Genomic DNA, 25,827 nt, shown 5'->3' on the forward strand with positions numbered 1-25,827 from the left:
AAATGGTGACCTGAAATGTCAATCCCCACCTAATTTACAATAAAAATTGTTTTAATCCCCGCTCCCCACCCCCACCCCAAAAAGAAAGAAATTCCTCCTCCTTCTTCCTTCAGCAAATGAGAACAAAACACTGGGGGGACAGTGTAGAGCTGCCCTTGGGCGTGCCCAAGCTGTCAGCTCTACAGAAACCAATCGAGAGGACTTTCTCCCTCTGAGCCACGGAGGGCTCCCACTGCCAGCCTTTCCGTTAGCAGCCAACTGCCTCATGGCTGCACCACCGGGGGCACCTCGCTGGGCACACTGAGCATTCCCTTTCAGACCTAAGGACTTCTGAACACCCTGGATCCCTAGCCTCTCCCGCCCCCGCCTCAGTCACTAGTTGTAGCGGTGTGGTTTGACTCGGGGATCAAGCTCCAACCCAGCCTCTGCGGGGTCTTTTTCCCTGGTGCCTCTTGGGTTTGTTCTTCCCTCTCCTTCCCCATGGTCCCAACCTTAGATAAAACTCCAACACCAAACTCACTGCCGTGGAGTCGACGACGACTCACAGAGCCCCTCCTGAGCAGGGTAGAACTGCCCCTGTGGGGACCCCGGACGGCCACTCTTTACAGGAGTCGAGAGTCTCAACTTTTGCCCTTGGAGCGGCCGGTGGTTTCGAAGTACAGACAATGCAGTTAGCAGCCCATGCATAACGGCTACTCCACCTACGCTACAGAACAACCCCATGTGTGTGTGCTCTGAACTTCCCGATGTGAACTTTGAACGTTCTTCGGTCGTTTCATCCTGGAACTCTAAGGGAACCTTGGAGGTGCAGCTGGTTGGCTTGGCTGCTAACTGGAAGTGGGGTGGTTTGAACCCACCCAGAGACGTGGGGGTGGCGGTGGGGGACAGCCAGCCATCTGTTTGTTTAAAAGCTACAGCCCCCATGGAATGGCTCTAATCAGTCCCTTGGGGTCCATAGGAGTCCAAACGGATCCAACAGCATCTAACAACGTCGAAGTACATATCACCCCAAACCCAAACCAAATCCACTGCTGTGGAGTTGGTACCTCCTTGTTCCTTGAGCTTCAGAGAGTGGTTTCATGTGTCAAGGCAGACCCTTTAACGGACCCTGTCTCGTTCAGCAGCTCCTGCAAGCAGACGGCTAAGCCTGTCGCTCTTTCTCCTTCTTTTCCAAACAGCGTATCGAAGTTTTGCGACCACAGGCACCAGGCAGGAGAATATATCTTCCATGCTGAAAATGATGATGCCCAGTTCACCAAAAGGTTCACGCTGCACATACGAAGTAAGTGTAAACGATCAGACAGGTTCATTCCTGCTTGGTATCTTCTGAATTCTTGATGAGCCGCAACTGGAAAGGGCTGGGGCTGGCTTGGGGGGAAGTGCTGCAAGAACTGTTTGCAAATGCTTCTTCCATGTGTTCACGTTTACTCTCCTAGCCACTGGCTGGGGGGCTCCTGTCTCGCTCTGTTTTCGCCCTCCAGAAGGTGCTTTAGTGTTGGGGCTATCGTGACCTCTAGCCCTTTGAAAGGTCAGGTTAGGGAAAGGCTCAAGGCCACAGTGCCACCGGTTGAGTGTTTTCATCATCGTGTTTTTGGTCTATAAATAGAGGAGAGTACATTTTGTGGGGTCTGTTTGCAGGTAGCTTCTTCTCGGGCTAAGAGTCGCATTGGGGTGTGCAGGTCACTATGAGGGCCACACCTCCAGCCAGGACCACCTGGCAGTGGGAAGGGGGGGCTCCCAGCGAGGACTGCCTGTAATGATCTCATCGCCCAAGGGAAGAAGAAGAGAACAAAACTAGACGGCGAGACATCCTCTCGCTTACCTTGGAGGTGCTCTCAAGGGGTAGCCCGGAGAAGGCCGTTGTGCTTGGTCAAGGAGAGGGTCATCAAAAACGAGCGAGGCCTACAACAGACGAATGATAATCCGGAGACAGACCGAACCAAACCAGCACCCTGTCACCTTGTCAATATTCACCAGCAACTCCCTAATCCAGCTGTCAGGAGCGCAGCTCCCCTGGGGGAAGGGGCCACTGCTACCAGAGGTCCACATGGAAACCATTTCCCAAGAGAACCGGACTACATGGGCGCATTTTTTAATACATGTTTGGTGGTTAGGTTGTTGTTAGGTACCGTCCATTGGTTCAGGACGAAGCGCTGCAGTCTTGTACCATCCTCAGTCATTGCCGCATTTGAATCCGCGTTTGTTGCTACCAGTGTGCTAGTCCACCTCGCCAAGGGTCTTCCTTTTTGCCCCCAACCCTCTACCGAACCAAGTGCCTAGGTGCTGCTGTAATTGAAGTAATACAAGTAGTTGGCTGAGGCAAACAGATATTTACATTCTTACAGTTTAGGGGTGTGTGTTAGTCCGGGTTGACAAGAGAAACAAATTCACGGACACTCATATGTGTATAAGAAAGAGCTTTATATATAAGAGCAATTGAATGTGGAGAAAACATCCCAGCCCAGTCCAGACCAAGTCCTTAACTCTGATATTGGCCCATATGTCTGATACCAGGCTATAAATTCCTCTTCAGACTCACACAACACAGGCAATGACGCTGAAAGCATGAAAATCACTGGCCAGTGAGGGGAAGTCTTGTGGATCCAGTGGTGGTAGAAGCATCTCCCACCTGGCGTGGGTCTCCATGTGGCTCCTCCAGCTGCAGGGCACTGGCTGCATCAGCATAGCTCCATCATGCTGTTCATCATTTAGTTATGTCTCACAGGGAGTGAGCGTATCTGGCCTCCTGTGAGCAACTTATCTGCGTGGCACCTACAAATGAGGTCAAGCTGTGAAGAGACTGACAGGCTTGTTCTTCTGGCAGTCCAGTCGGTGGACGGTCAATATGCTTCCCTGGCCCTGTGATTCAAAGGCCTCTGTTCTTCTCCTGTCTCCCGTATTCACTGCCCGGCATGCACCTGCCTCAGAGGGCACTGAAATACCATGGTTGGGTCAGACGCACCTTCGTCTCTTAATCGACACCTTTGCTCTCCAGCGCGTCAGAGGTCTTGGGGAGCAAGTCTGCAGTATGTCATTTGATTTCCTGCTCCCTGCTTCCATGAGCATCGACGGTGGGGCCAAGCCAAATGCAGTCCTTGACAGCTGCGATCTTTCCTGTGTATTTGTTTTTCCCATGCTGGTGGGAGCAAACATAACTCGTCCTTTTGTGTCTGCCTGGTTTCGCTCCGCGCCATGTTTTCAAGGGTCCCCTGCCCCCTCCCGCCTCCCCCCCCCCATCCTGTGGCCTTGAGTATCCGGCTGTCATTTCTCATCCTCCGTCTTACGTGAGCTAGTTTGCCCTGTGCTTCTCCGCAGGGAAACCTCAAGTGCTGGCCGAGGCCTCGTTGAGTCAGGCTTCCTGCTCTTCCGATGGATACCCACTCCCATCCTGGACCTGGAAGAAGTGCTCCACACAGTCCCCCAAGTAACCGGGACCTTGGCTGCTCTTGCCATGAACGGAAGGGCGGGAAACTCACACGCTCCCTGGCGTCGTGGCTCTGTCTCCTTAGCACAGTTCAAGGAGACAGGATGCAACCTTTAAAACGAGCCATCGCTCATTCTCAAGGGTGTATCGCTGATGTCTGCTCACGTAGGAGTGGTGGGGCAGCGAGTTCAGCACTTCGGGGGGTGGGTTAACCAGAAGCTTAGCGGTTCGTGCCCACTGACCACTCCTTAGGAGAAAGACGAGTCTCTCTGGCCCATGAAGATAGCGGCCTCGGAGAGCCAAAGGAGAGGCTCCGCTCTGTCCGGTAGGGTTTGCTAGGAGTAGGACCCGACTCCCTGGCTTTTGTCTCTTGATGAATCTCCTCATAGCGTGTGCTCTGGGAACCCGGGTTTCCACTCTGGACACCAACCCACCCCGCTAACGTCTCTGTCTGCCGTGCCTTTTCAGCTGCACGGAAAACATCACGGAAGGAGTCTGGAGTAAAAAGTTCCACAGGCGAGTGTTTGGACAGTGGGCGTCCAGCAGCACCCTCAACATCAGCGAGGCGGTGATGGGCTCCCTGGTCAAGTGCTGCGCCTACAACTCCATGGGTTCCTCCTGTGAGAGCATCCTCCTGAACCGGCCAGGTAGACCACGGCGGCCACTGCGCCCCTGCCAGTACCATCGGGAGTGACCCCCCCCACTGAGCAGTTAGTGTCTGTTGTGGGCTTACACTGGGGCGGTCGCCCAAGAGAATGGCAGTTTAGTGTGGGGCACAAAGAAGGCTTGGAGAATCCAGGACAGATAAACCCCCTCAGGACCAATAATGAGAGTAGTGATAGCAGGAGAGGAAGGGAAAAGTGGGGCAGAAAGGGGAAACTGATCACAATGATCGACATATAACCCCCTCCTTGGCATATAACAGACATATAACAGAAAAGTGGGTGAAGGGAGACATTGGACAGTGCAAGACATGAAAAAAAAAATTATGAATTTTCAAGGGGGAAGAAGGGAGGGTGTGGGAGGGAGGGGGAAAATGAGGAGCTGATACCAAGGGCTCAAATAGACAGAAAATGTTTTAAGAATGATGATGGAGAAACGATGTACAAATGCGCTTTACACAATTGATGTGTGTATGGATTGGGATAACAGTTGTATGAGCCCCTAATAAAACGTTAAAAAAAAACACAAACAAAGTAAAAAATAAAAGGTTAACATAAAAAAAAAGAATGATGATGGCAACAAATGCACAATTGCGCTCGACACAACAGATGTATGCATAGATTGTGATAAGAGTTATATGAGCCCCCAATAAAATGATTTAAAAAGAAAAGGCCTTGGAGCCAACCAAGAGTCAGCCCCACTGATGGGAACTGTTTTGTAGTTCAGAGGGAAACTCCCCTTGTGTTCCTATACCGTGGGTTGAGGTCACGTGGCAGAATTGCAAACACCCAGCACCACCAGCTCAAAGGCTAAATCCGAGAGAAACAGCAAAGGATTTGGATCTCCAACATTGCCCTTATTTCCCATGATCCCATTGTCCTATTAAAAACAAACAAACACCTTTAAGAGCTGTCTTGAAAAATTTGGAAGCTTAGCTGCCTACACTCATAGTTTAGAATCACCAGCCTTCCAAAGCTAACCTCTCCACATCCATCGATCTTCTTAGGAGGAACCCCATCTTCTCTTTCACCTGGTTTGTGTCTGTGAGTCTCCGGTAGTGTAGTGGTTATGTGTGGGGCTGCTAACTGCAAGCTCAGCAGTTTGAAACCACCAGCTGCTCTGAGGGAGAAAGATGGGCTTTCTACTCCTGTCAAGAGTTACAATCTTACAGGGGCAGGACTTCCCTGCCCTACAGGGTCACTGTGAGTCGGAATCACCTCAATGGCAGTGGGTAGTGTCTGAATCTCAATAGCTATAATTCTGAGACCCATATGCAGACAGTGTAAGATATGAAAATAATAACAATGTATAAAGTATCAAGGGTTCACGAGGGAAGGAGGGTGGTGGATGGAGGGGGAAAAAAGAGAAGCTGATACCAAGGGCTCAAGTAGAAAGAAAATGTTTTGGAAATGATGAGAGCAACATGTACAAATGTGCTTGATGCAATGGATATATGGACTGTTATAAGAACTGTAAGAGTCCCCAGTAAAATGATTTATTAAAATGAAAAAATAATAATACGTTAAAAAAGAATTAAAATGGCATTTTAGCAAATTTGAACACAGCCCCCACCCCCCAGCCTCTGGCAGGCACTAGTCTTTGCATTGCCTCTATAGATGGCCTTTTCCGAAGGCCGTGTAATTGGACTTGAACCGTGTTTAGTTCTCCAGGCTCTCTTCTTTCACCTGGCAATACGTACTTAAGCTTTCTAAAGGATTTTCCCCCGTGTGTTTAGAAACACTGAAAATCTTCTAGGCTTTCAACGGGCCCTTTATGCGAACATTCTGGGATTTCCCGCGGGGCACCGAGAAGAGGGCGGTCCTCCGGAGACTGGGAATGATGGCTCCTGTGGGCCGTCCTGCGCTGTGTGACCCCAAGGGGAATCCTCTCCCTCTTGTTGCAGGGCCCTTCCCTTTCATTCAGGACAACATCTCCTTCTACATCACCGTCGCGCTCTGCGTGCCCTTCATTGCGGTCTTGACCGTGCTGCTGTATCACAAGTACAGAAAGGTAACCGCCGAGGACAGCGCCACGCGGTGCGCCCGGGTGGGCGGACAGAGTCCCTGCGCCTCACGGGGGCCCCGTCCTTTCATCCCGGCAGCAGTTTCGGTATGAGAGCCAGTTGCAGATGGTCCAGGTGACGGGCACCTTGGACAACGAGTACTTCTACATCGACTTCCGAGAATTCGAGTACGACCTCAAATGGGAGTTCCCCAGAGAAAATTTGGAGTTTGGTAAGAGCACACGGTCACACGGATTTCCTAGGCAGCGCCTCCCCAGAGTTGGCTGGAAAGCCTTTTCAAAGCACTCATGCTTCCTTCCTTCCTTCTTTCTTTCCTCCTCCTCCTCCTTCTCCCTCCTCTTCTTCCTCTTCTCCTCCCTTTCGTCTTGCAGGGAAGGTGCTGGGATCAGGTGCTTTCGGGAGAGTGATGAATGCAACGGCCTATGGGATTAGTAAAACGGGAGTCTCCATCCAAGTTGCTGTCAAAATGCTGAAAGGTACAGTACGGGAGGACGGTGCCACCCTGGCGCCCACTTTCCCACCCACTGCTTCTGCCCACGGGCCGTTGCTTAAAAATCCGCACACACGGATGGAGGCCCTGGGGACTCCACCTCTGGTCACCCAGCAGGGAGGTGAGCAGCCTCGCGAGCCTGCGGAGTGCCTTCGTCCAGATGTGGAAAGCGGAGTGTTCCAGATGCAGCTGTGCTGAAATTTAGCATCTTATCGTTTGATCTCCCTGTTGATCCCTCTTAAATCTGTTCTAGTGTTTAATATTTTCAGCTTTCTTTCTGATTGAAGTTTTTATTTTTAGTATTGGTTGAAGTTTTTAATCGGCTTCACTTTGTTATTGTTCGTTTTTATTTTGTTTTGTTTTCAATGTGGCCTTTTCCGGTACGTATATGACCTCCAGGACAGGTAGTCTATAGAGACAGGAACTGGGTTCCTGGTTCCTGGGGGTATGGCAGGAGGTTGGGGGAGTGAGGAGTTAATAACGATGAGTAAAGAAACTGTTCCAAGCTGGTTGTGGTGAGGATTGTACAGCCCTTCTTGCTGTGACTGAACTGCTAAACTGCAGGATATGGGAATGACATGCCAATGAAACCACTTAAAAATAAATATATATGTTTCTTTTAAAAAATAGTTTTATTTGGCATATGCTTCATATAGCATACAATTTAATCTCTCAACTGTATTAATATTTGTGCAATCATCACTACAAACAGCTTCAGACATGTGCCTCTCATGCTCACTGTTCTTAGCCCTCCATTTCCCCCCCTCCCCCGTCAGGCCCCAGGGCCATTATCAATCAGTGACTGTCTCTGTAGACTTACCTACCCTGGATTTCGTATACAGAAAGGCATACGCAAGCCAACAACCCAAACCAGTGGCAAAGACAAGACCAGACGCGGTGTACACAGATGCTGGGGGTCTCTGTCCATAACTGATACACAGTCAGGAAGCAAAGAAGCAAACGAGCCCAACAGGAGCGACTAGACAGGACAGTGAGGCACGGCCACCGAGGGTCCCTCTCCACAACCTCACACGGTCGTTCAAGGAGGCTGGTTGTCGCCTTCACAGGCATGACGTCCCCTTTCTTTCCGGCCCAGTGGAGTCATTGCCGTCCACCTGGGCTCCCCGCCCTCAGACCTCCTCATCTCACCTGGTCTGGTGCTGTTCGTAAGGAGCGCAGCATTCATGCACCAGGGGCGTTGTTTCAGGAAGCAGTGTGGTATGTAGCTACAAAGCACCCTCAGGGGTGATTTTGGGATCAAAGTTTGACGACTCTCAGGGCCGTAGTCTTTTAGGTTGTTATTGTTGTTATAACTAAGTTTAATATCAAAGAGCTTCAAACAGAAACATCCCAACTCTGCCATCGAGTCGATACCTACGCATAGCACCCGATAGGACAGAGTGGAACTGCCCCGGGGTCTCCGAGACCATCACTCTTTTCACGAGGCAGGAAGCTTCATCTTTCTCCCGAGGAGCGGCTAGTAGTTTTGAACAGCCGATCTGGTGGTTAGCAGCCCAGTGTGTAACCCCTACACATCAGGGTTCCTATAAAAAAAATCTACAACCGGTTAACGTAAATATTCAACCATGTACAAATGATCACCTTCGGGTACATCTGCGTTTTCAAAGGCTGTGGTGCTGGCAAAGACTATTGAAAAGACATGGGCTGCCACAAGGACAAACAGGTCTATCTTAGAAGTATGGTCAGGATGCTCCCTAGAGGCAAGGATGGCGAGGCTCTGTGTCACCCACTTGGGACATGCTGTCAGGAGAGACCCGTCCCTGGGAAAGGACACCGGCTTTCCAACATTCTGGTGACTCGTTGGACATGGGAACCCAGTGGAGGGAGCCCCCCCCCCCCAAAAAAAAAAGGAGGTCCGTGACTGGATGGACTGGCACGGTGTGGCTGCAACTCCGGGGTCAAACACAGCCACCAAGGTGAGGACACGCAGGACCGGGCCGTGTTTCCCTCTGTTGTGCACGGGGTCGGGGTCGCTGTGGGTTGGAACGGACTCAACGGTCCCTAACAACACACAGCCTATTGTCAACGTCTTCACAAGATGACAGTCTGACGTGATCTAAAGGCACAGTGGCATGAGTGTATACAACATGGTGACATAATGTCTAAAACAAAACCGGTCAGAATTGTGTCCGCGCTTTCACCAAAGCAGAAGACTTCTGGAACACACCCGGTCTCAACCAGTCTACCAGGTTGGGTAGTTTTCTTCCTTTCTTTAAGGGCTATAAGGTGCCCACCCACCCCCACCCCCACCCAGATCTTGTCTGATATCGACTTACCAAATAGCATATTGTCTAATACCACAGGGCCTAGTGATCATGAGAGCAGACATGTGGTGTCCTACTCGGAATTTCCACTGAGTCCCAATGACTCTGGAAAGGGGCTCCCCAGCCCTGCCCGACGGAGCAGCCGCCACCTTCCTCTTCTCCTTTTGGCCCTGGTTCTGTTGCTCCAGACCACCACGCTCCCTCCCACACCTGGGTCTCTGAACAAGCTGACCCTGCTGTGTCCCCTTTCCCCTCCACTTCAGCGTCTCCGGCTCCTCCTTCAGAGCTCAGCTAACCAGCACTTCCTCCAGAGGAGCCCTGTGTTAGTCCTGGTGGACTAGAGAAACAAACCCATCTGTGTATAAGAGAGAGCTTTATATAAAGAGTCATTGTACATTAAGAAAACATCCCAGCCCAGTCCAGATCAAGTCTGTAAGTCCAATTTTAGCTCCTATGTCCAATACCAGTCTATAAATTCCTCTTCAGACTCACACAACATATGTGATGATGCGGAATGCAGGAAGATCACGAGTCAGTGGTTGGGAAGTCTTGTGGATCCAGTGGCAGCGGAAGCACACCAGCACCAGCCTGGGTCTCCATGTGGCTTCTCCAGTTCCAGGGCTCTGGCTCCATCAGTGTAGCTCCATGTGGCTTGTCAACAGGAGTGTCTCGCAGGGAGAGAGTGCTTCTGGCCGCCAGTGAACTATTTATCTCCATGGTACCTCCAAATTAGGTCATCAAGCTGTGGCCTGATTGACAGGCAAGGCTCCACCCCTTTCTCAAGTTGACAGTAGATTATGTAACTGCCACCATCAATGAGTGCAAGCCCCTGGCTCTGTTCGCTTAAATTCCTATAGAAATGACTACATTCGTTTCCCAGAGAATGGCCCACCATCGTGGTTATGTAGTTGTGTGATTTTTCAACAAAAAATCTTCACCATCTCCTTAGTCTACAGTCCCCAGGAGGGCAGGTCCACGTCTGTTTGGCCTTGCCCTCTTCTCTCTCAACTTTTGCCCATCCCAGAACTCCAGTCTGGAATGGTGATGCATTGACACAACTTCTGCACAGTTTCAAATGCTGAGCTGCTCGTTCTTGGTGGTAAACATGTGCCACCAGTTGTTATACACGCATGCCACCGTATCCTTCAATGGTTTCAGAACATCATCTTGTTAATATTGTGAATGTGTAAGTGACCCCCACCCCATCACTCCGCTGTAGCTCCATCTGGCTAATCCTAATGACTCTTCAGGCCCCAGTAGCCTCTATCCCTCCTCTTCCCATCCTCCTGGAGGCCATCAGAGGACCCCATGGGGGAGCCACAGGGCATGTTGTTCCGCATTTGCATTTTCTGTACTGCGTTGTCATTGCCTGTTTGTTTACCTGTCTCCCTGGTCCAGGAGATTCTAAATTCCAGGACGACAGGGGTGTGTCTGGCTTATCATTCATTCTTCACTGCCTGACGCATCACCAGTTCTTGTCCAGCGGGTGAGTGAGGGAAAGAATGGTGTGCGGACGTGCCTCGGACAGGCTAAACACTCCATAAAACATAAAACTTTACTTTTTTATCATGAGGAAGATAGAACAGACCATCAAAACGCACATGTCCCTCATAAAACTGGAAGCAGCCAAAGGCGTCGTCTCCCTGTGGGTCACGGTGTACGCGGTGAGGGAATCCATTCCCGACCAAGCCAAGACCTTGGAACAGAGAGTGCTCCCATGAGCTCTTGAAAGTCCGAAGAGATGACACCAACACTCTAGACAGGCCACCCCGAGGGCCAGGCTACCCCTCCCAGGACCAAACCTTGGGTCTGAGAATCAAGTCTTGAGTGTTAAGAAAAGGTCCTCCGTCAGAGAAATGACATGTTCATAAGAGGTGGGTGAGGGGAGCCGGAGAGGCCACATTAGCCTCCATGAGGCAGGCCTTCAAGGTCACCAATCCTTAGACGTTGACTTCTGGTGACCTAGAGTGCTCCGGAGCGTCTCCATTGGCTGGCCATTTGGAAGGCACCTTGGAGTGGACTCGAACCACCAAGTGTTGTTAGTAGCTGAGCACCGAATCGTTTGCACCACCTCAGAGCCCCTCGGCAGTCCCCGCCCTCAGGCTGGGATTCCAAGAAAGATGATGACCACAACTTGCTTTGTTCCCTCCAGCCGATGATCCGCGGACCAACCCGGACCCTGTAGGCTGCTCAGGCAAGTGCATGTCTCACGGTCAGTTAACAGGTCTCTTGAGATCCTGTGAGACTCCTCTCCCTGGGGACTCCTCACTGCTGGGGCTCCCTGAGCACTGCAAGGTTCTAGACCTTGGGCCAGAGCTAGGGGGATCTTCCCTGGGGAGCTAGCCATCAGCCCTCCCTGATGTCCCCATCTCCCCTCCAACAAATCCCAAGGTCCAAAAATCAAAATCTGTCTTTCTCTAGCACGAACATCACGCTTGTCCTCCAGTGAATCCCCTCCGAGGGCGCAGACCAAGCGTGCGACTGACTGGCTTGCTGTCTACAGAATGCACTGGGAAGTGTGATACGCAAGACACAACTCGGTTCCTAGCTACCACCGTATCACTTGATCTCCCTTTGACTCCTTTTAAAGTTGTTCTAGTTTTTAATATCTTTCTGATTTCTTTCCAACTGAGGTTTTCCCCTATTTTGTTATTGTTGGTAGCTCTTTTGACTCTTTGTTTTGTATTTTTGTATGTTTTTCCATATATAATATACAGGATGGGGGAATCTATGGAGACAGTAGCTGGATTAATAACAATTCCTTGGGGGTATGGCAGGGGAGGTTGGGGGACAGTGAGGGAGCTAATAACAAGGAGTAGTAGAAAAAGGAAACTTTCTAAAATTGATTGTGGTGATGATTATATAATACTTCTTGATCAGATGCAACTATTGAATTATATGATATTTGGACTATGTCCCAATAAAACTTTTTGTTTCTTGTCTTTAAATCGGGAGTGGGGAGAAAGCGTTAGAGCTGATTGTAATGATGTATATACAACCCTTTTTAGAAGCGGCTCAACTATGGAAACGTTATAATCTGTATTATATCAAGAAAACTACTTAAAAAGAAAGAAAGAAACCAAACTTGGCCAATGGCTACGTGGGTGAAGGATGAAGATTTTTTTGTTTAGGGGCCATTGAGTTCATGTTAATGGTGGTGGAACAGTTTGGAGAGGGAGAGCAATTGTGGTTGCACAACATGAAGAGGATCATCATGGAACTGGATTGTACATGTAGAAGTTGTTGAATTGGTCAAAAAAAAAGAAAAAGAATGTCATGCTTGTGAGTGTGTGTGTGAGAGAGAGAGAGAGAGTGTGTGTGTGTGTGTGTGTGTGTGTGTGTGTGTTTTAACTGTCTCTGTTTCTCTCTACGGATGGCGCTGCACCTGGGTGAATCACAGCTACCTGCTCTACCTGAAGGATGGATGCACTGGATGTGCCCAGCAGCAGGAATCCCCCTCTCACCTGCGTCTCACATGGGTTTGCTCTTCCTTCACAGAAAAGGCGGACAGTACTGAAAAGGAGGCTCTCATGTCAGAACTCAAGATGATGACTCACCTGGGAAGCCACGAGAACATCGTCAACCTGCTGGGGGCGTGCACGCTGTCAGGTAGGGGGCTTCCTTCTAAAGCCACCTGGTCACAGGGGTTGCCGCATGGAGATAAAATGAGGATGCTTGGCCTCGTTTTTGTGCTTCTCTTTCTCAATCACAGGAGTCTTGGTGGTGTTGGGCTTCCACCTGCAAGGTCAGCAGTTCAAAACCACCAGCCGCTCCATGGGAGACAGAGGGAGCTTTCTACTCCCATAAAGAGTGACAGTCTCGGAAAGTCCCAGGGGCAGTTCTGCCGTGTCCTCTAGGGGCGCTGCGAGTCGGCATCGACTTTGATGGCAGTGAATACGTGTGTGAGATTGTTCCCACTCACCGTGCCCCAGGACACAAGTGGAACTAGACAGAGAGTCAGTGCAGGCTCTCTGCAGATGCACACACACGTGCATCTATACTGAAGAAGTGTGATACTTCTTCCCAATCCGCCCGCCCCATGATCTTCCCATGTCCTTCCAGGAATTCTATCAAGGTGACTCCTTTGACATCTCCCCTCTCCCCAAAATAAACACCGCCATAGCTTTTGAGCTGACCCCCCTGCCTGGAATGACAGGGGCCGGGCAGGTGCCCTCAGAAGCCGCTCTTGAATCGGATCGGACCTTCTCTTGTGAAGGCCGTCTAAGGAGCCTCTTAATCCAGCGTCTTCTGAGTGAACTTTCTGTGCCCGTCCACTGATGGCAGAGACACTTGCAAACGCGTTTTGTTTGGAACGAACACATTATCGCACATGTTGAGTCCTTGGCCCGGCGCGCATATGAAAGTTAAAAGTCCGGGATGTGCTTTTAGAGAGGAGAAAGGTTAGTTGGTGTAAGCCAGGAGACGGCATTTGGTGTTCCTCCTTAAACAAAGAAGGGGGGTGGTTTTTATACCAGGGGCGGAGAGGGCAGAACTTTGGGCAAGGGGATGCCAAGGGCTTGGCAGCTTCGCCCCAGGGCTTCAGGGCTTCCTCTCACCAACATCACGTTCTCTTCAAGGCCCCTCGCCCTGCCCCAGGTCGAAGCGCCCCAGACAGATGACGGGACACTTTATCAGGGTTTGCTTTTTCTGCGGGTCTTGGAAGAAGAGGGTTTAGTCCAGGCGCCTTTTCGCAAACACCTTCCCTTCCCCCACGGGGCTCAAAAATCACAAGCTAATCTTTTGTTTGACTTTTCTCTGTAAACGCAGGAAAACCAACCATCAGGAAAGTGAAACAAACCTACCTGAAATTAGGGCCTTTCTCCGCCCCTCCCCCTGGGGCTCACCGCACATTGAGTTGACCTCTTTGTCCTTAAGTGGTGGTGATGCTAATGGCCCTCATTTCTAACTTTGGGGGTAAAGCAGCCAGGGCTTGCAAGGAGAGCAGCATGCAGAGATCCCTGGCCGTTCATCAAGGCACCTTCAAACCCGGCGTGGTGAGCAGACAGCCTGGTAGCAATACTTATGGATTGACCCCCAGCCATGACTTAGCTGAGTCTAGAAGCTCAGAGTGCAGCGGTCCTGGTTCTTAACCTGTGGCGCTGTTGACCCATCACACAGTTCCAGAAACCTCCACTGCAAACACAGCATTGCCAGCACATCACATGGTGTCTGGCCCTGTCTGCTCAGAGGGGGCTGGCGTAACTGCAGCAGAGGATGGTGACTGGCCCCCACTGGGGCACTGTCCTCCTGAGCTGTCTTCACACCAGGTCCAGCCCAGCCAGGATTCCCAAATGGTTCTCTCAGGCTCTCAGGCAGAGACAGGTTTGCCCAGGCAACAAGGTAAGCGTGGGCTGCCTGGTGCTTCCTTGCTCAAGTGTAGTGTCCAATGTCACGTGACTTTTGCCACACTATTCCCACCCCTGCCGCCCCCCGAGTCCGTCCCTGACAGTGATTGTCCATTTGAAAAGAAGCTTTGGAGCTCTGGGGTTGGGGCAGAGACAGGTGCCCGCCAGGCCTAGGATCAGAATCTCCGAGGTGGTCAGAAATGTGAAACTGGTCACTACAGTTTCATAAGTAAGCACAAGTATGCCAGTACTTACCCTGCTTATTTGGTAACCCGGCCCTGTGGGGGGGGCGGGGGGGATTCTTTCTGATTCTCTCACTTCCACCTAGAAAGCCCCAGACTGCCCGCTCAAAGGGCATTTCTCCCCTCACAGAACGCTTGTGTACAAAGAGACTTCCAGAGAGCTGCTACGAAAAGGAAAGGGCATCTAAGCAGGGGTTGGGACAGACAGGTGTGTCCCTTTTTAGACAAGCAGTGGACCCGTGACGCGAGCATTGGTCATGGCTCTCCGTGGGGCTCACGTCTCTGGGGGGCAGGGGTTGCTGGTGTAATGAGAGCTAGTGTGAAGGCGGAGAAGCTGCTGCTGTCCACAGAGGGGGCAGCAGAACAGCGAGGGGGAGCATCCAGCTGAAGAAGGGGGTGGCTTGGGGAAAATGATGTCACGGGGCTTCAGCACAGCCCTGGGAAGACTCCACTCTGGTTTCTTTCCCTTTGCCATCATCCTGTGAAGCCCCTCTCCCCCCACCCCCACCCCAAGCCCTCTCTGAGCCAGAAGGGAGGGGAGCCCCCTTGGGCGGCCTGGGGGGTGGCTCAGATGTCAGAGGACGTGACCAGGCGTCTTGCACACCTGCCCTGAAAACCGTCCCCGTTTCAGGTCCGGTCTACCTGATTTTTGAATATTGCTGCTATGGCGACCTTCTCAACTATCTCCGGAGTAAAAGAGAGAAATTTCACCGGACCTGGACAGAGGTTTTTAAGGATCACAACTTCAGTTTTTACCCCACGTTCCAGTCACATCCGAATCCCAGGTAAGAGATGGGTCATTTATGGAGCCGGGGAAGGGAAGCTACCGGGATATTATTACTGATTTCGTTTATTGAGGTGGGCTGTGTGACCCTTTAGAATACGCTTCTTGAGAAGCCAGGATGAATGGATGGATCGATGAGCATAAAGCCTGGAAGGCAAAAGCCAACACACTCCATATCCCTGCTCCCTCAGATCTAAATATCGGTCTGAACGGCTGAAGGGGGAATGAAAGTGAAATTGAAGTGGACTTGGAGTGTCTCGTGACCAACAAGGTCATTTCAAACGTATGAGAAGAAACATAAAAGACAGGGGTCCAGTGTCAGGGCCATGCGTGTCCAGTGTGGGTGCTGCCGTTGTTAGGTGCCATCCAGGTGGTTCGGATGCCCAGCGACCTTCTGGACAACACAAGGAAGCACCACCCCGAACTGCAGAACCTGCACAATCACTGCCATGTCCGAGCCCGGTGTCGGAGCCACTGTGCCGACCCTCCTCTTTACCACACGCGACGTCCTTTTCCCGGGACTGGTCCCTCCTGATGACATGTCTGTAGTATTAAATTAAAAGTGGCGCTGGGGGGTGAGGGTGCCAGCCCCCACCGCTAATCTACTACTACCCACGGGTTCAGTAAGTACAATTGTATGGTTGAGATATATAAGTATTATATTAGAATCATTGAGAGCATGAGAGATATTACAATAATACAGTCAGACAGGTTACATGGCAGCATTGCTCACCTCAGCCCAGCTTGGTGGTCCATGTGGAGAGAGGGGGAAGGGAAGGAGGGCAAGGGAACAAGGGAGACGGGAGTGACCAGGGAGTGAGCAGCAAGGAGCTCAGAGTCAGAGAGGTCAGAGAGATCTATATTGCTGACTCACACCTATATACCTTTTGGGGGCAAGCCAGCCCACTAATTACACATAGAGACATACGTCACAAGAAGGAGCTGCACTATAGGTTACACAGCAATGAGTGGGTGGTCTAGGGGTTGGTCTCTGGGTCTCCATAGGAATATTATCAGTAGGGTGCAAACTCCGCCTACAGGAGCCTGTCCATTGTCCCCAGAGGCAAGGAGCAGGCCCACCTGTGGTGGGATGAGACAGCAGTCTGGCAGCAAGGATCTGACTTCCCCAGACACATGTCCAAAACACATCAGATGAGGTCTTGCCCCCTCACTGCTAGGGAATCATGATTGTACTTCCCCCGAGGAAGGCATCGACTTGGGCACGTGTTCCATGTGTGGGTGAGCATCTATGTGGTATGTGCCTAATCAGGATTGTACCAGGGGACTTAAAAAAGTTCTTGGGGAAAAATGGAATTGAAGGCTCGACATTCAAGGAAGGAAACACGATCAGAAAGGATGTGTGCACTGCGTTGAGTGTGTCAGGGCCGGAGGAAGGCGTACCTGTGATCTGCAGGCAACCCCACATTGCTGCCGAAAGCGACAGGAACCCGAAGCGCTGGCTGATGAAGCTCAGTCCGCAGCCCTCAGTGTGGACTGCACCTCCACGTCAGGAAACGAGAGTCCTCGTGGGGAGACCAGCAGACAACCTCATGCTCAACGGACAAAGAGATCGAAGGGGTCACTGGGTTTGCTTTGCTGGATCCACAGTTAATGCTCCTGGGAGCGGCAGCCAGTACATCAAATGGCATTTTGCACCGGGCAAATCTGCAGCACAAAGCTTCTTCCGAGTGTTAAAGGGCAAAGGTGTCATGGAATAATCAGGTGCGCCTGACCCTACCCAGGCCATGTGCTGTCATCAAGCTGCATGCAATAGCTGGACCGTGAATCAGCAAGACGGAGAAGAACGGGCGCCTTTGGAGGATGGTGCTGGCTAGGAATACAGACGGCACAGAGACTAAAATCCGTCCCGGAGGAAGTCCAGTCAGAATGCTCCTTGGACGCCAGGTTGGAGAGACTTCACCTCACCTACTTTGGATCTGGGATCAAGAGGGAACGGCCCCTGGAAGGAGGACGCCCGCCGCGCTTGGTCAGGAGGATGGTCATCAGAAACGAGGAAGACCGTCCAGCGGATGGGTTGACGCAGTGGCTGCAACTCTGGGCACACACCTGGGAGCCACTGCGAGGCTAGCCTGGGCCACTGACTCAACGGCACGGAACAGCGACAACCACGTTTATCGTTTCTCAGATAAAGGAACTGCGCGCTCCAAAGGCAAACCCCAGGAAAGGACGCCCCCACCCGTGCAGGTCCCGGAGGGATTGCTGCATGGCCAGAAGGTTGCTGGGAAAGTGCGCTGAGCAGAAGACAAGGTTCTGCCGTCGAAGAGCCTTGTGAGACCAGCAGAGGCACTTCCACCCACCACGCCTTATCTCTCTGTTATAAAGTGAGACTCGAGCACCCGGCTTCCAGGGTTGGGGAAGGAAGAGCACACATACTGAGAAATGCATGGGTTTGGTTCGGTTTTTATTTTGTTTTATAGCATACCTGGCTCCAGAGAAGTCCAAATACAACAGGATTTGGATCAGGTCTCGGGGTTCAATGGAAATCCATTTCCTTCCGAAGGTAACGTTTTATTCTAATTAGTAGCACTTCAAAATAGAAATGGACACCATCATTGAGTGCTAGCGATTTTTAAAAAAAATTATTAATCGTTTTAATGGGGGGGCTCTTACAAATCTTACGGCAGTCCATCATTCAATTGTATTAAGCACACTTGTACATATGTTGCCATCAACATTTCCAAAACATTTTCTTTCTCCTTGAGCCCTTGGGATCAGCTCTCTAGTGATATTTGACAAAGTGTGTACGTGCAGGTCACGAGCCCTGATAGCAGAGTGGGCTATCCCACCCATTGGGGTGCTAACCTCAAGGTCGGTAGTTCGAACTCAGGAAAAGTCCTCTGGGGCAGGTCTGCTCTGTCCTGTGAGTCAGAACCTGCTTGATGGCTGTGGCTGGAGCATCGTTTATGGGCTTTATGGAAACCAACTGTTTTAAAGGTCGTTGTGTTAGACAGGGTTCTCTAGAGATAAAACCAAATTGCTGATAATTTAATATATTTATTTATAAAGATAATTAGATATATAACATAAGAAATGAACTGTTAAATTATATACAGATAGATATATAATACAAGAAATGAACAGTTAAATTATAAAGCAGTACAAATGGCTCAGTGCAACTCACTCCCATGAGAGAGAGAGTTGTGAGACACTAGCAGTCCTTCAAGTTCAGTCTGCTGCCAAGTCTTCCTCTATATAGAGAGAGCTAGACTATCTCAGCACAGCAGCCAATCACAAGGCAGGTCACCAACTGTCAGCCAGGTCACCAACCGCCAGTCCCCAGCTCCAGCGATCTCTTAAAGGGACCTCAACTTACAGCGACACAGTTCACAGGCTAGGCGTCCCACAGATAGTGTAGCCTGTAAATTGGGGCACAGAACAAGCAAGGCAGCCGCACACTGGTCCAATGATCAAAGAGCGAGAGACAAGAAAGGCGAGGCTCACCGAGCCATTTATCTCCCCACCCTTCAGTTAATCCCACTTGTGTTTATCGGCCAGGCTGGCACAATAAACTATCTCAGTCGTCTAAGTGAGTTTTACGTCAATGCTCAGTTAATGCACCAAGAGGACGGTGTCCGTTGGGCGGATGAGTCTTTTGAAAGCTTCCAGTGAGTGAGCACCCTCTTGGTTCCTGCTAGGAGGGAAAGGTGATGGACTTAGGAGTCACTTCAAGTTCCATCACCCTCCCCCTGCCAAGCTGGGTGACTTGGACACCCTACTTAGCCCTCTGAGTCCCAGGGCTCTGATCTCTCACCAAAGCAGCTAACAAGGTCTGCAGTTTGAAACCACCAGCCGCTCAGTGGGAGACAGACAGGACTTTCTTCTCCCGTGAAAGAGTTTCCGTTTTGGAAAACCCACAGGGGCAGTTCTACCATGAGGTAGAGGTAGAACTGTAGTTAGTGATCAGAAAACCTTTATGTCACCATCCGTGGGATGCGCGTCTCAGTGTAAACAGGCTATCACAGCACTGCCACTCCCGCGTCTTGTCTCCTCGCCTAACTGTGGCTTTGATGCCATTGAGATATAAAAGGAGCCCTGGTGAAACGATGGTTTAAGTTTGGGGCTGCAACCCCAATGGTAGGAGGTTCAAACCCACTACCCACGCCACAGGAGAAAGAAGAGGCTGTCTGCTCCCACAAAGATTTGCAGCCTCCCAAACCCTATAGGGCAGTTCTACACTGCCCTCTAGGGCCACTCTGCGTCTGAACCTGCTAAGCCACAGCGAGCGTTTCCTATGGAGATGTGGCTTCTTGGCATCTGCACAGACGTGAAGGCCGGTTCTGTTTCACAGATGAGGTTGAATACGAAAACCAGAAAAGGCTGGAAGAAGAGGAAGGCTTGAACGTGCTCACCTTTGAGGATCTTCTCTGCTTTGCATATCAAGTTGCCAAAGGGATGGAGTTTCTGGAGATCAAGTCGGTAAGGCCTTTCCGAAGGGGATGCCGCGGAGAAGGGAAAGGCAGATGCCGCAGAGAGGGGGTTTGGTGGTGGTGGTGGGGGGGGGCAGGCAGCTATGCTTGCCTGCTTATTTTTCCTTGCATCTTTAGTCAATCTTTTTTTCCTCCTGGCCATTCGTGGAGGTCTCTCAGCACATGATCTCTTCTCTTGGTGAATCATAGTGTCGAGGCATGGGGGTCCCTTACTCCATAGGCTGTCCAAAATCCCCTGAAACAAACGGAGCAAAAGGTCAAGGTTGGGAATCTCTTCTCCAAACAAGGTGGATGTAGCACCATTAGGCTCCCCTTGGACAGATGTTCAACTGGTGCACTGCATGGGGGGCATTGGACCCCCCGCAAGAGGGGGTGTGAAAATCCTGCTGGCCACGCCAGCCACCGTGGGCACTTTATGGACTATGAATCCAAGCCGTATCTCAGGCCCCTCGTAAGACCAGGAAGCCTGCCTCAGGCTGTGGCTCTACTCCCAGGTTGTTTTATGAATCACTCGACTGGGGGCTCTAATAGCTCTTATTAACAGTCTGGACATCAGTAGTATCAAGCACATTTGTATATATGTCGTCACTGTCATTTTCAAAACATGTTTTGGGGTTTTATTTACAATAATATTTCATTGTATTTTCGGTGAAGGTTCACAGAGCACTTGAGGTTCCTGCCCAGTCCTTTCGACCCAAGTTTTTTGGCGTCATTGGCTTCCTTCTTCCCAGCGTGTGGACCTGCTCATGGTTTCTCTACTGGGGGTCCCATTGCCATCGACCCCCGATGGCGCATTCACTCTTCCTTTCCTCGTCTTACCCTTTATTGCCTCTCTGTCACTTGCCTCCTCTCATCCGTTTCTCAGAGCCCCCCAAGCCTCTCCTTCCCCTGCCCTCGGCTTCCCACCATGGCCTTTCTCTCCTGCTTTTTCTATGAATCTGGACTGATGAATGTCACTCTACGTCCCTGGCTGTGCAAAGGGTGAATGCTATTAAACAAAAGGCTGGAGCCCACCCAGAGGCTGGCAGTCTATCAGGGTTCTCCTTTGGGGATCCCCCCAAAGCAGTCGCCATCACCTTCCGAGCTGACCTCTTGGTTGGAATTAAACTGACCCAGCAGGTCCCTCAGAAGCCACTCACGGCTTCGATTGGACCCTTTCTGAAGGCAGTAAGAAACCGCCTGCTTGCCCGACGGTCGCCTTTTATTTCTCTGACATCATTCCATCTGATTCTTGAAGCAATGTCTGAGGCAGGGAGGAGCTTCTCATCTCCACACACAGAAAGGGCGCTCTTTGGAAAGCACCTCTAGAAATCCCAGGCGAGAGGCATTGCCCTGTCTCGAAATGACAGCCAAGCTCACCGTTCAACTCCATTGGTCTCCTCTTTTAGGAATCCTTCCCCCTTTGGCTTATGGGCCAGACTAGCACAAATGCTGAGGAACTGGGCCTCCCTGGTCACTCTGGGTGTTAGTGTCCTGTTGACTGTCCAAGGGACAGGGGAGATCAGAGACCTTGGGGAACTGTGCCCTTCCTTCCTGTCATCCATCTTGAACTTGGAGCCCGGAGAAAGCTGGCACTGTGACGGGTAATAACCTTCTGGTGTTCTTCTTCCCAGTGCGTCCACAGAGACCTGGCGGCCAGGAATGTACTGGTGACCCATGGGAAAGTGGTGAAGATATGTGATTTTGGATTGGCCCGGGACATAATGAACGACTCCAACTATGTCGTCCGGGGCAACGTAAGGCTGCGAGTTCTGATAAGTTGTGATCCGTTATTTTCTATCTTGCAAGCCGCCTGCTGTCATCACTACTGTAGATATCTGTCCCCCGTCGTTTAAAAACAAAAAACTAACAGATAAAAAAAACACCACTTGTGTTAGGGTTCTCTAGAGCAGCGGTTCTCAACCTGTGGGTCTCGACCCCTTTGGGAGTGGAATGACCCTTTCACAGGGGTCATCCAATTCATAACAGTAGCAAAACTGCAGCTATGAAGTAGCAACGAAAATAATTTTATGGTTGGGGATCACCACAACATGAGGGATTGTATTAAAGGGTCAGGCACTAGGAAGGTTGAAAACCACTGCTCTAGAGAAACAAAACCAGGATGCTTATGATTAGATAGATAGATAGATGGATAGATATATACAGCACGAAGGAATATAACAGCTAATTAGTCCACTCAGAGTAAAGAGGGATCAGTTCAACTCACTTCTGTGAAACAGTTAATACACTGGAAGTACTTCAACTCAAGAGGGCTGCTGGGTCCAAGGCCAAGGAAGCAGACAGTAGAGCCAGGCATGCAGGCTGTCGGCCACAGGCAGCAAACAACAGGGTGGGTCACCAACAGTCAGCCAGATGACAGGATCCAACAGTCCCCAGCTCAAGCGATATGTACACCAGCAGTGTGGTGGAGCAAGTCTCAAAGGAACCTCAAGCTCTAGCGACATAGTCCGTGGGTTGGGTGTCCCGCAAGTAATGTAGCTCACAAGTTGAGGCAGAGAATCAGCTAAAGCAGCCGCACACTGGTCGATCACCAGAGAGCAAGAGGGAAAGGTGAGGCTCACCGAGCCATTTATCTCTCTGCCCTCCAATCAAACTGCGACCTTATTAATCCCACATGTTCCTATTGGCCAGGTTGGCACAATAAACCTACCTATCACACTGCCGTTGATTCGATTCTGACTCAGAGACCTTATAGGACAACTTAGGCCTGGTCCCTGGAGTCCTGATGTTGTAATGGGTTACAAGTTGGGCTGCTAACCGCAAGGTCAACAGTTCAAAAGCACCAGCTGCTCCGCTGGAGAAAGAGGAGGCTTTCTCTTCTGTAAAGACTTTCAGCCTGGGAACTCTACGGGGTGTGTTTGACTTTGCCCCGGAGGGAGGGTCAGTATGAGTCCAGTGGGCGCACTGGCAGGGGGTTTCCCGAGTTGAGTGCTATTGGAAGGTATTAAAGCTACAGATGCCAACCTGGGATCATTCTGGAAAAGGAAATGATCACTTCCACCCCCTCCCTATCTTCCCGGGATGACCCCTACAGTTCTTCTGGGAAACGCTTTTCATGAAATAGTCCAGCAAAGTCCGAGCCGAAAGCCGGAACTTGCATCTGGCAGAAACCTACTGGAGAAGGAAAAGCCGACTATTTTTTCACTAAAAGGAAGAACAGCACAATGGGGAGACTGCCTCCTGTCCACAGAAAGCATAGCAGTCCACCCCCCTCAGGCTCCCCTCCTTCTCCTCCTGCAGAGTGAGCCGAGGAGGCCAAGCGTGGAGGTTTGTGGGAGGGGGCTTCAGAGGCGTGGGCTTTACTGGCTGCCGTTCTTGCACACTCACTTGCACACTCACCTGCAAGCGGCCCACCTTCCCTGGAGCACTGTGAGTTTCCAGCGAGCACTGAGGGTGGCCTTCGCTCAAGGGCAGAACGAAGGCTGCGGTGTGCGGAAATTCAGCTTGCTCTCTCTTGCCTTGGGTCGTGCACAGGCCCGGTTGCCCGTGAAGTGGATGGCTCCTGAAAGCTTGTTTGAAGGCATCTACACCATTAAGAGCGATGTCTGGTCCTACGGAATTTTACTCTGGGAAATATTCTCTCTTGGTACGTGTTGGTGTTGCCTGCCCTCTCTGTGCACCCGTTATCTCCGCCCTCCCCCAATCCCCCCTCCACGTTGCACTTCCTGTTAGCTCTGCCCCCTCCTGACTCCCCCCCACTTTGCTCACTGGGTTCTATGCCACCTGGAATACGCTTTCCACAGCTCCCCAGTCCTATTCCACTGTAGCCTACGGATTCTTTCTTTGGAAATTTCACTTGTTTTGTTGCTGCTGCTGAGAAGATAAGAAGCCAAGCCTACGCCAATTCCTCCATGTCCACATGTATCCGTTCTTGGAGCGGTGCAACCATTTTCACCCTCCGTTCCCAAGTTGTTCCGACCCCCCTCACATACACTCTGCGTTCTAATCCCTTGAGCTGCTGTTGCTCAGTGTGATCCCAAACAGACCTTTTAAAAGCACAATGCTCACGGGAGACATTCTTTACTGGTTAAACTAAACCGGTGTCTGATTTCAAGAAAACTTCAGGGGGATCTTTTTAAAGTTTAAAGATGTTTTCAGTACAGTAGTGTTGCTGTTCCTCCAGCCTCCACGGCACCAACAAATTTGAGTCTATGAAAGTTTGAAATTCTGTTTCACATTCCCCCCCCACCCATCCTTTTTATCAGAATTCTCATATAGGCTCTTTGACCAAAACATTCAGTGACTGTAGCTGGGCACCACCCAGTTCTTCTGGTCTCGTAGCAAAGGAAGGCAGTTGTCCATTGTTCATTGAGATAGTATATGAACACATCTCATTTGCTGGCATGTCCTCCCTGGGGACAGTGGTCACTCGGTGGTAGAACCTGTGCCTCCCATCTAGGAAACTCGGGTTCTGTTCCCAGACAGTGAACTTCGTGCACAGCCATGACCTGTCAGTGGTGGCGTTCAGGTTGCTGTGATGCTGAAGAGGTGTCCATGCGTGGCGCTTCTAGACCAAGAGAGACTAGGAAGAAAGGCCTGGCAGTCTACTTCTGAAAAGTGCACAACAAAAGTCATAGGGACTTCTGTTGCCCGGCCCCTGGGCATTCTCAGTAGATGCTCATTGGTTGACTGAATGGACACACACGGACTCGAGGGGTGAGTGATGACGGCTCTCTCCCGTTTGCTCAGGTGTGAACCCGTACCCCGGCACCCCTGTGGATGCAAATTTCTATAAACTCATTCAGAGCGGGTTCAAAATGGACCAGCCGTTTTACGCCACAGAAGAAATGTAAGTATAAGCCAGACAGTGGACTGGCTGGACTCTGACATCCAGTCTCATTTCCAGTGCTCGACAAAGGACGTGAAAAGCCTTTAGTGCAACGTTCATATGATATTTACTTCTTTTAAGAAACCTCTTTCTTTTGTGTTGGGTCTTGGAAGAAGACTTATGAACAAGATTGAAAACCGCACGCCCGTCCTCAGAGCAGGGCTTCTCCGAACTGGTTTCATTCTGGTCCGACCCCTTGCTGAATCTCTTGCCACCTCAGACGGACATTTTGTCAGAGCCTCCAGCCCGAGCAGACCCCCGGATGGTTCCCGGGGCACATTAGCCTCACCAGGATCTGTTCTGTTCACATGGAGATCTGGGGGGCAGAGCATCTTCTCGGTAGGGGCCATGCCCGGATGAATCATTCAGAAGGCCTCCTCAGAGAGACTTAGCTCAGGCCTCCCCTCCTTCGCTTGAGGGACCCCAGAGAGTGATCCCTCTCCATCTCCTGGCTCCAGTTCCCTGAGACGTTTCTGTACATCCATTCCTCCCCACCACTCAGGAGTCCTCAGATTGAGCAAAGGGTTAGGACATGTGGCTGCCAACAGAAAGGTGGGGGGTTCAAGTCCACCCTCGCAGTGTCTTGGAAGAAAGGCCTGGTGATCTACCCCGACCCCCACAGGATGACCATGAGCCAACGCAGTGGGAAAGGGGTTTGGTTTGGTTTGTGTTGTTTGGAGGGGGCGGGAGCATGTTTGCTTTCCCTCCCATCTTCTCCATTCTCATTTCTGGTGTGGATTCACCGTGTAAGACAGAAGCCCTGTCTTCAAACAAAGATGCCTTAAGCTGATGGTTGCACGTAATCCCAGGGTTCCCTTCTGCAGGCAGCGGCCCTTGGGGAGGCCTTCTGACTGGCTCACGGGGTCCCCTGCCCTGCTGTTCCACAGATACTTCATCATGCAGTCCTGCTGGGCTTTCGACTCCAGGAAGCGCCCGTCCTTCCCCAACCTGACGTCGTTCCTCGGCTGTCAGCTGGCCGACGCGGAAGAGGCGGTAGGTTTCCCCGTTGCTGTGGCCGTTGGGTGCCGTCGGGTCGACTTGGACGGGTAGCGACACCCTCTGACCCAGCAGAACCGCCCCACAGGGTGTCCCAGGCCGTGATCCTTGAATGGAGCAGCTAGCCGGGGCTTTCTCGGGTGGAGCCACTGGGTGGGTTTGAACCGCCAACCTTTCTGTTAGCAGCTGAGGGCTTAGCCATTGTGCCACCAGGACTCCTTATGTAGCATCAGGGGCTCTGTGAAGCACTACACACACACACACACACACACACACACACACACACACACACACACACA

The 25,827-nt window shown here is 51.1% G+C and overlaps 1 protein-coding gene across 1 annotated transcript in view; it reads left to right on the plus strand.

The window, feature by feature from the left end:
* FLT3 (fms related receptor tyrosine kinase 3) overlaps window positions 1-25,827 on the plus strand; it is a 73,987-nt gene that overhangs the window by 44,776 nt on the left and 3,384 nt on the right. Inside the window, exons 10-23 of the mRNA XM_045293992.1 lie at window positions 1,179-1,282; window positions 3,316-3,424; window positions 3,893-4,071; window positions 5,991-6,097; window positions 6,189-6,321; window positions 6,482-6,586; window positions 12,384-12,494; window positions 15,104-15,257; window positions 17,695-17,777; window positions 19,566-19,693; window positions 21,318-21,440; window positions 23,179-23,290; window positions 24,394-24,493; window positions 25,420-25,525. Coding sequence (XP_045149927.1) covers window positions 1,179-1,282; window positions 3,316-3,424; window positions 3,893-4,071; window positions 5,991-6,097; window positions 6,189-6,321; window positions 6,482-6,586; window positions 12,384-12,494; window positions 15,104-15,257; window positions 17,695-17,777; window positions 19,566-19,693; window positions 21,318-21,440; window positions 23,179-23,290; window positions 24,394-24,493; window positions 25,420-25,525 — 1,654 coding nt within the window. The remainder of the gene's footprint in view (window positions 1-1,178; window positions 1,283-3,315; window positions 3,425-3,892; window positions 4,072-5,990; window positions 6,098-6,188; window positions 6,322-6,481; window positions 6,587-12,383; window positions 12,495-15,103; window positions 15,258-17,694; window positions 17,778-19,565; window positions 19,694-21,317; window positions 21,441-23,178; window positions 23,291-24,393; window positions 24,494-25,419; window positions 25,526-25,827) is intronic.

The sequence above is a fragment of the Echinops telfairi genome, unplaced genomic scaffold (genome assembly GCF_000313985.2).
Source record: "Echinops telfairi isolate 266 unplaced genomic scaffold, ASM31398v2 ScPeMD7_2565;HRSCAF=3150, whole genome shotgun sequence".
Lineage (NCBI taxonomy): Eukaryota > Metazoa > Chordata > Mammalia > Afrosoricida > Tenrecidae > Echinops > Echinops telfairi.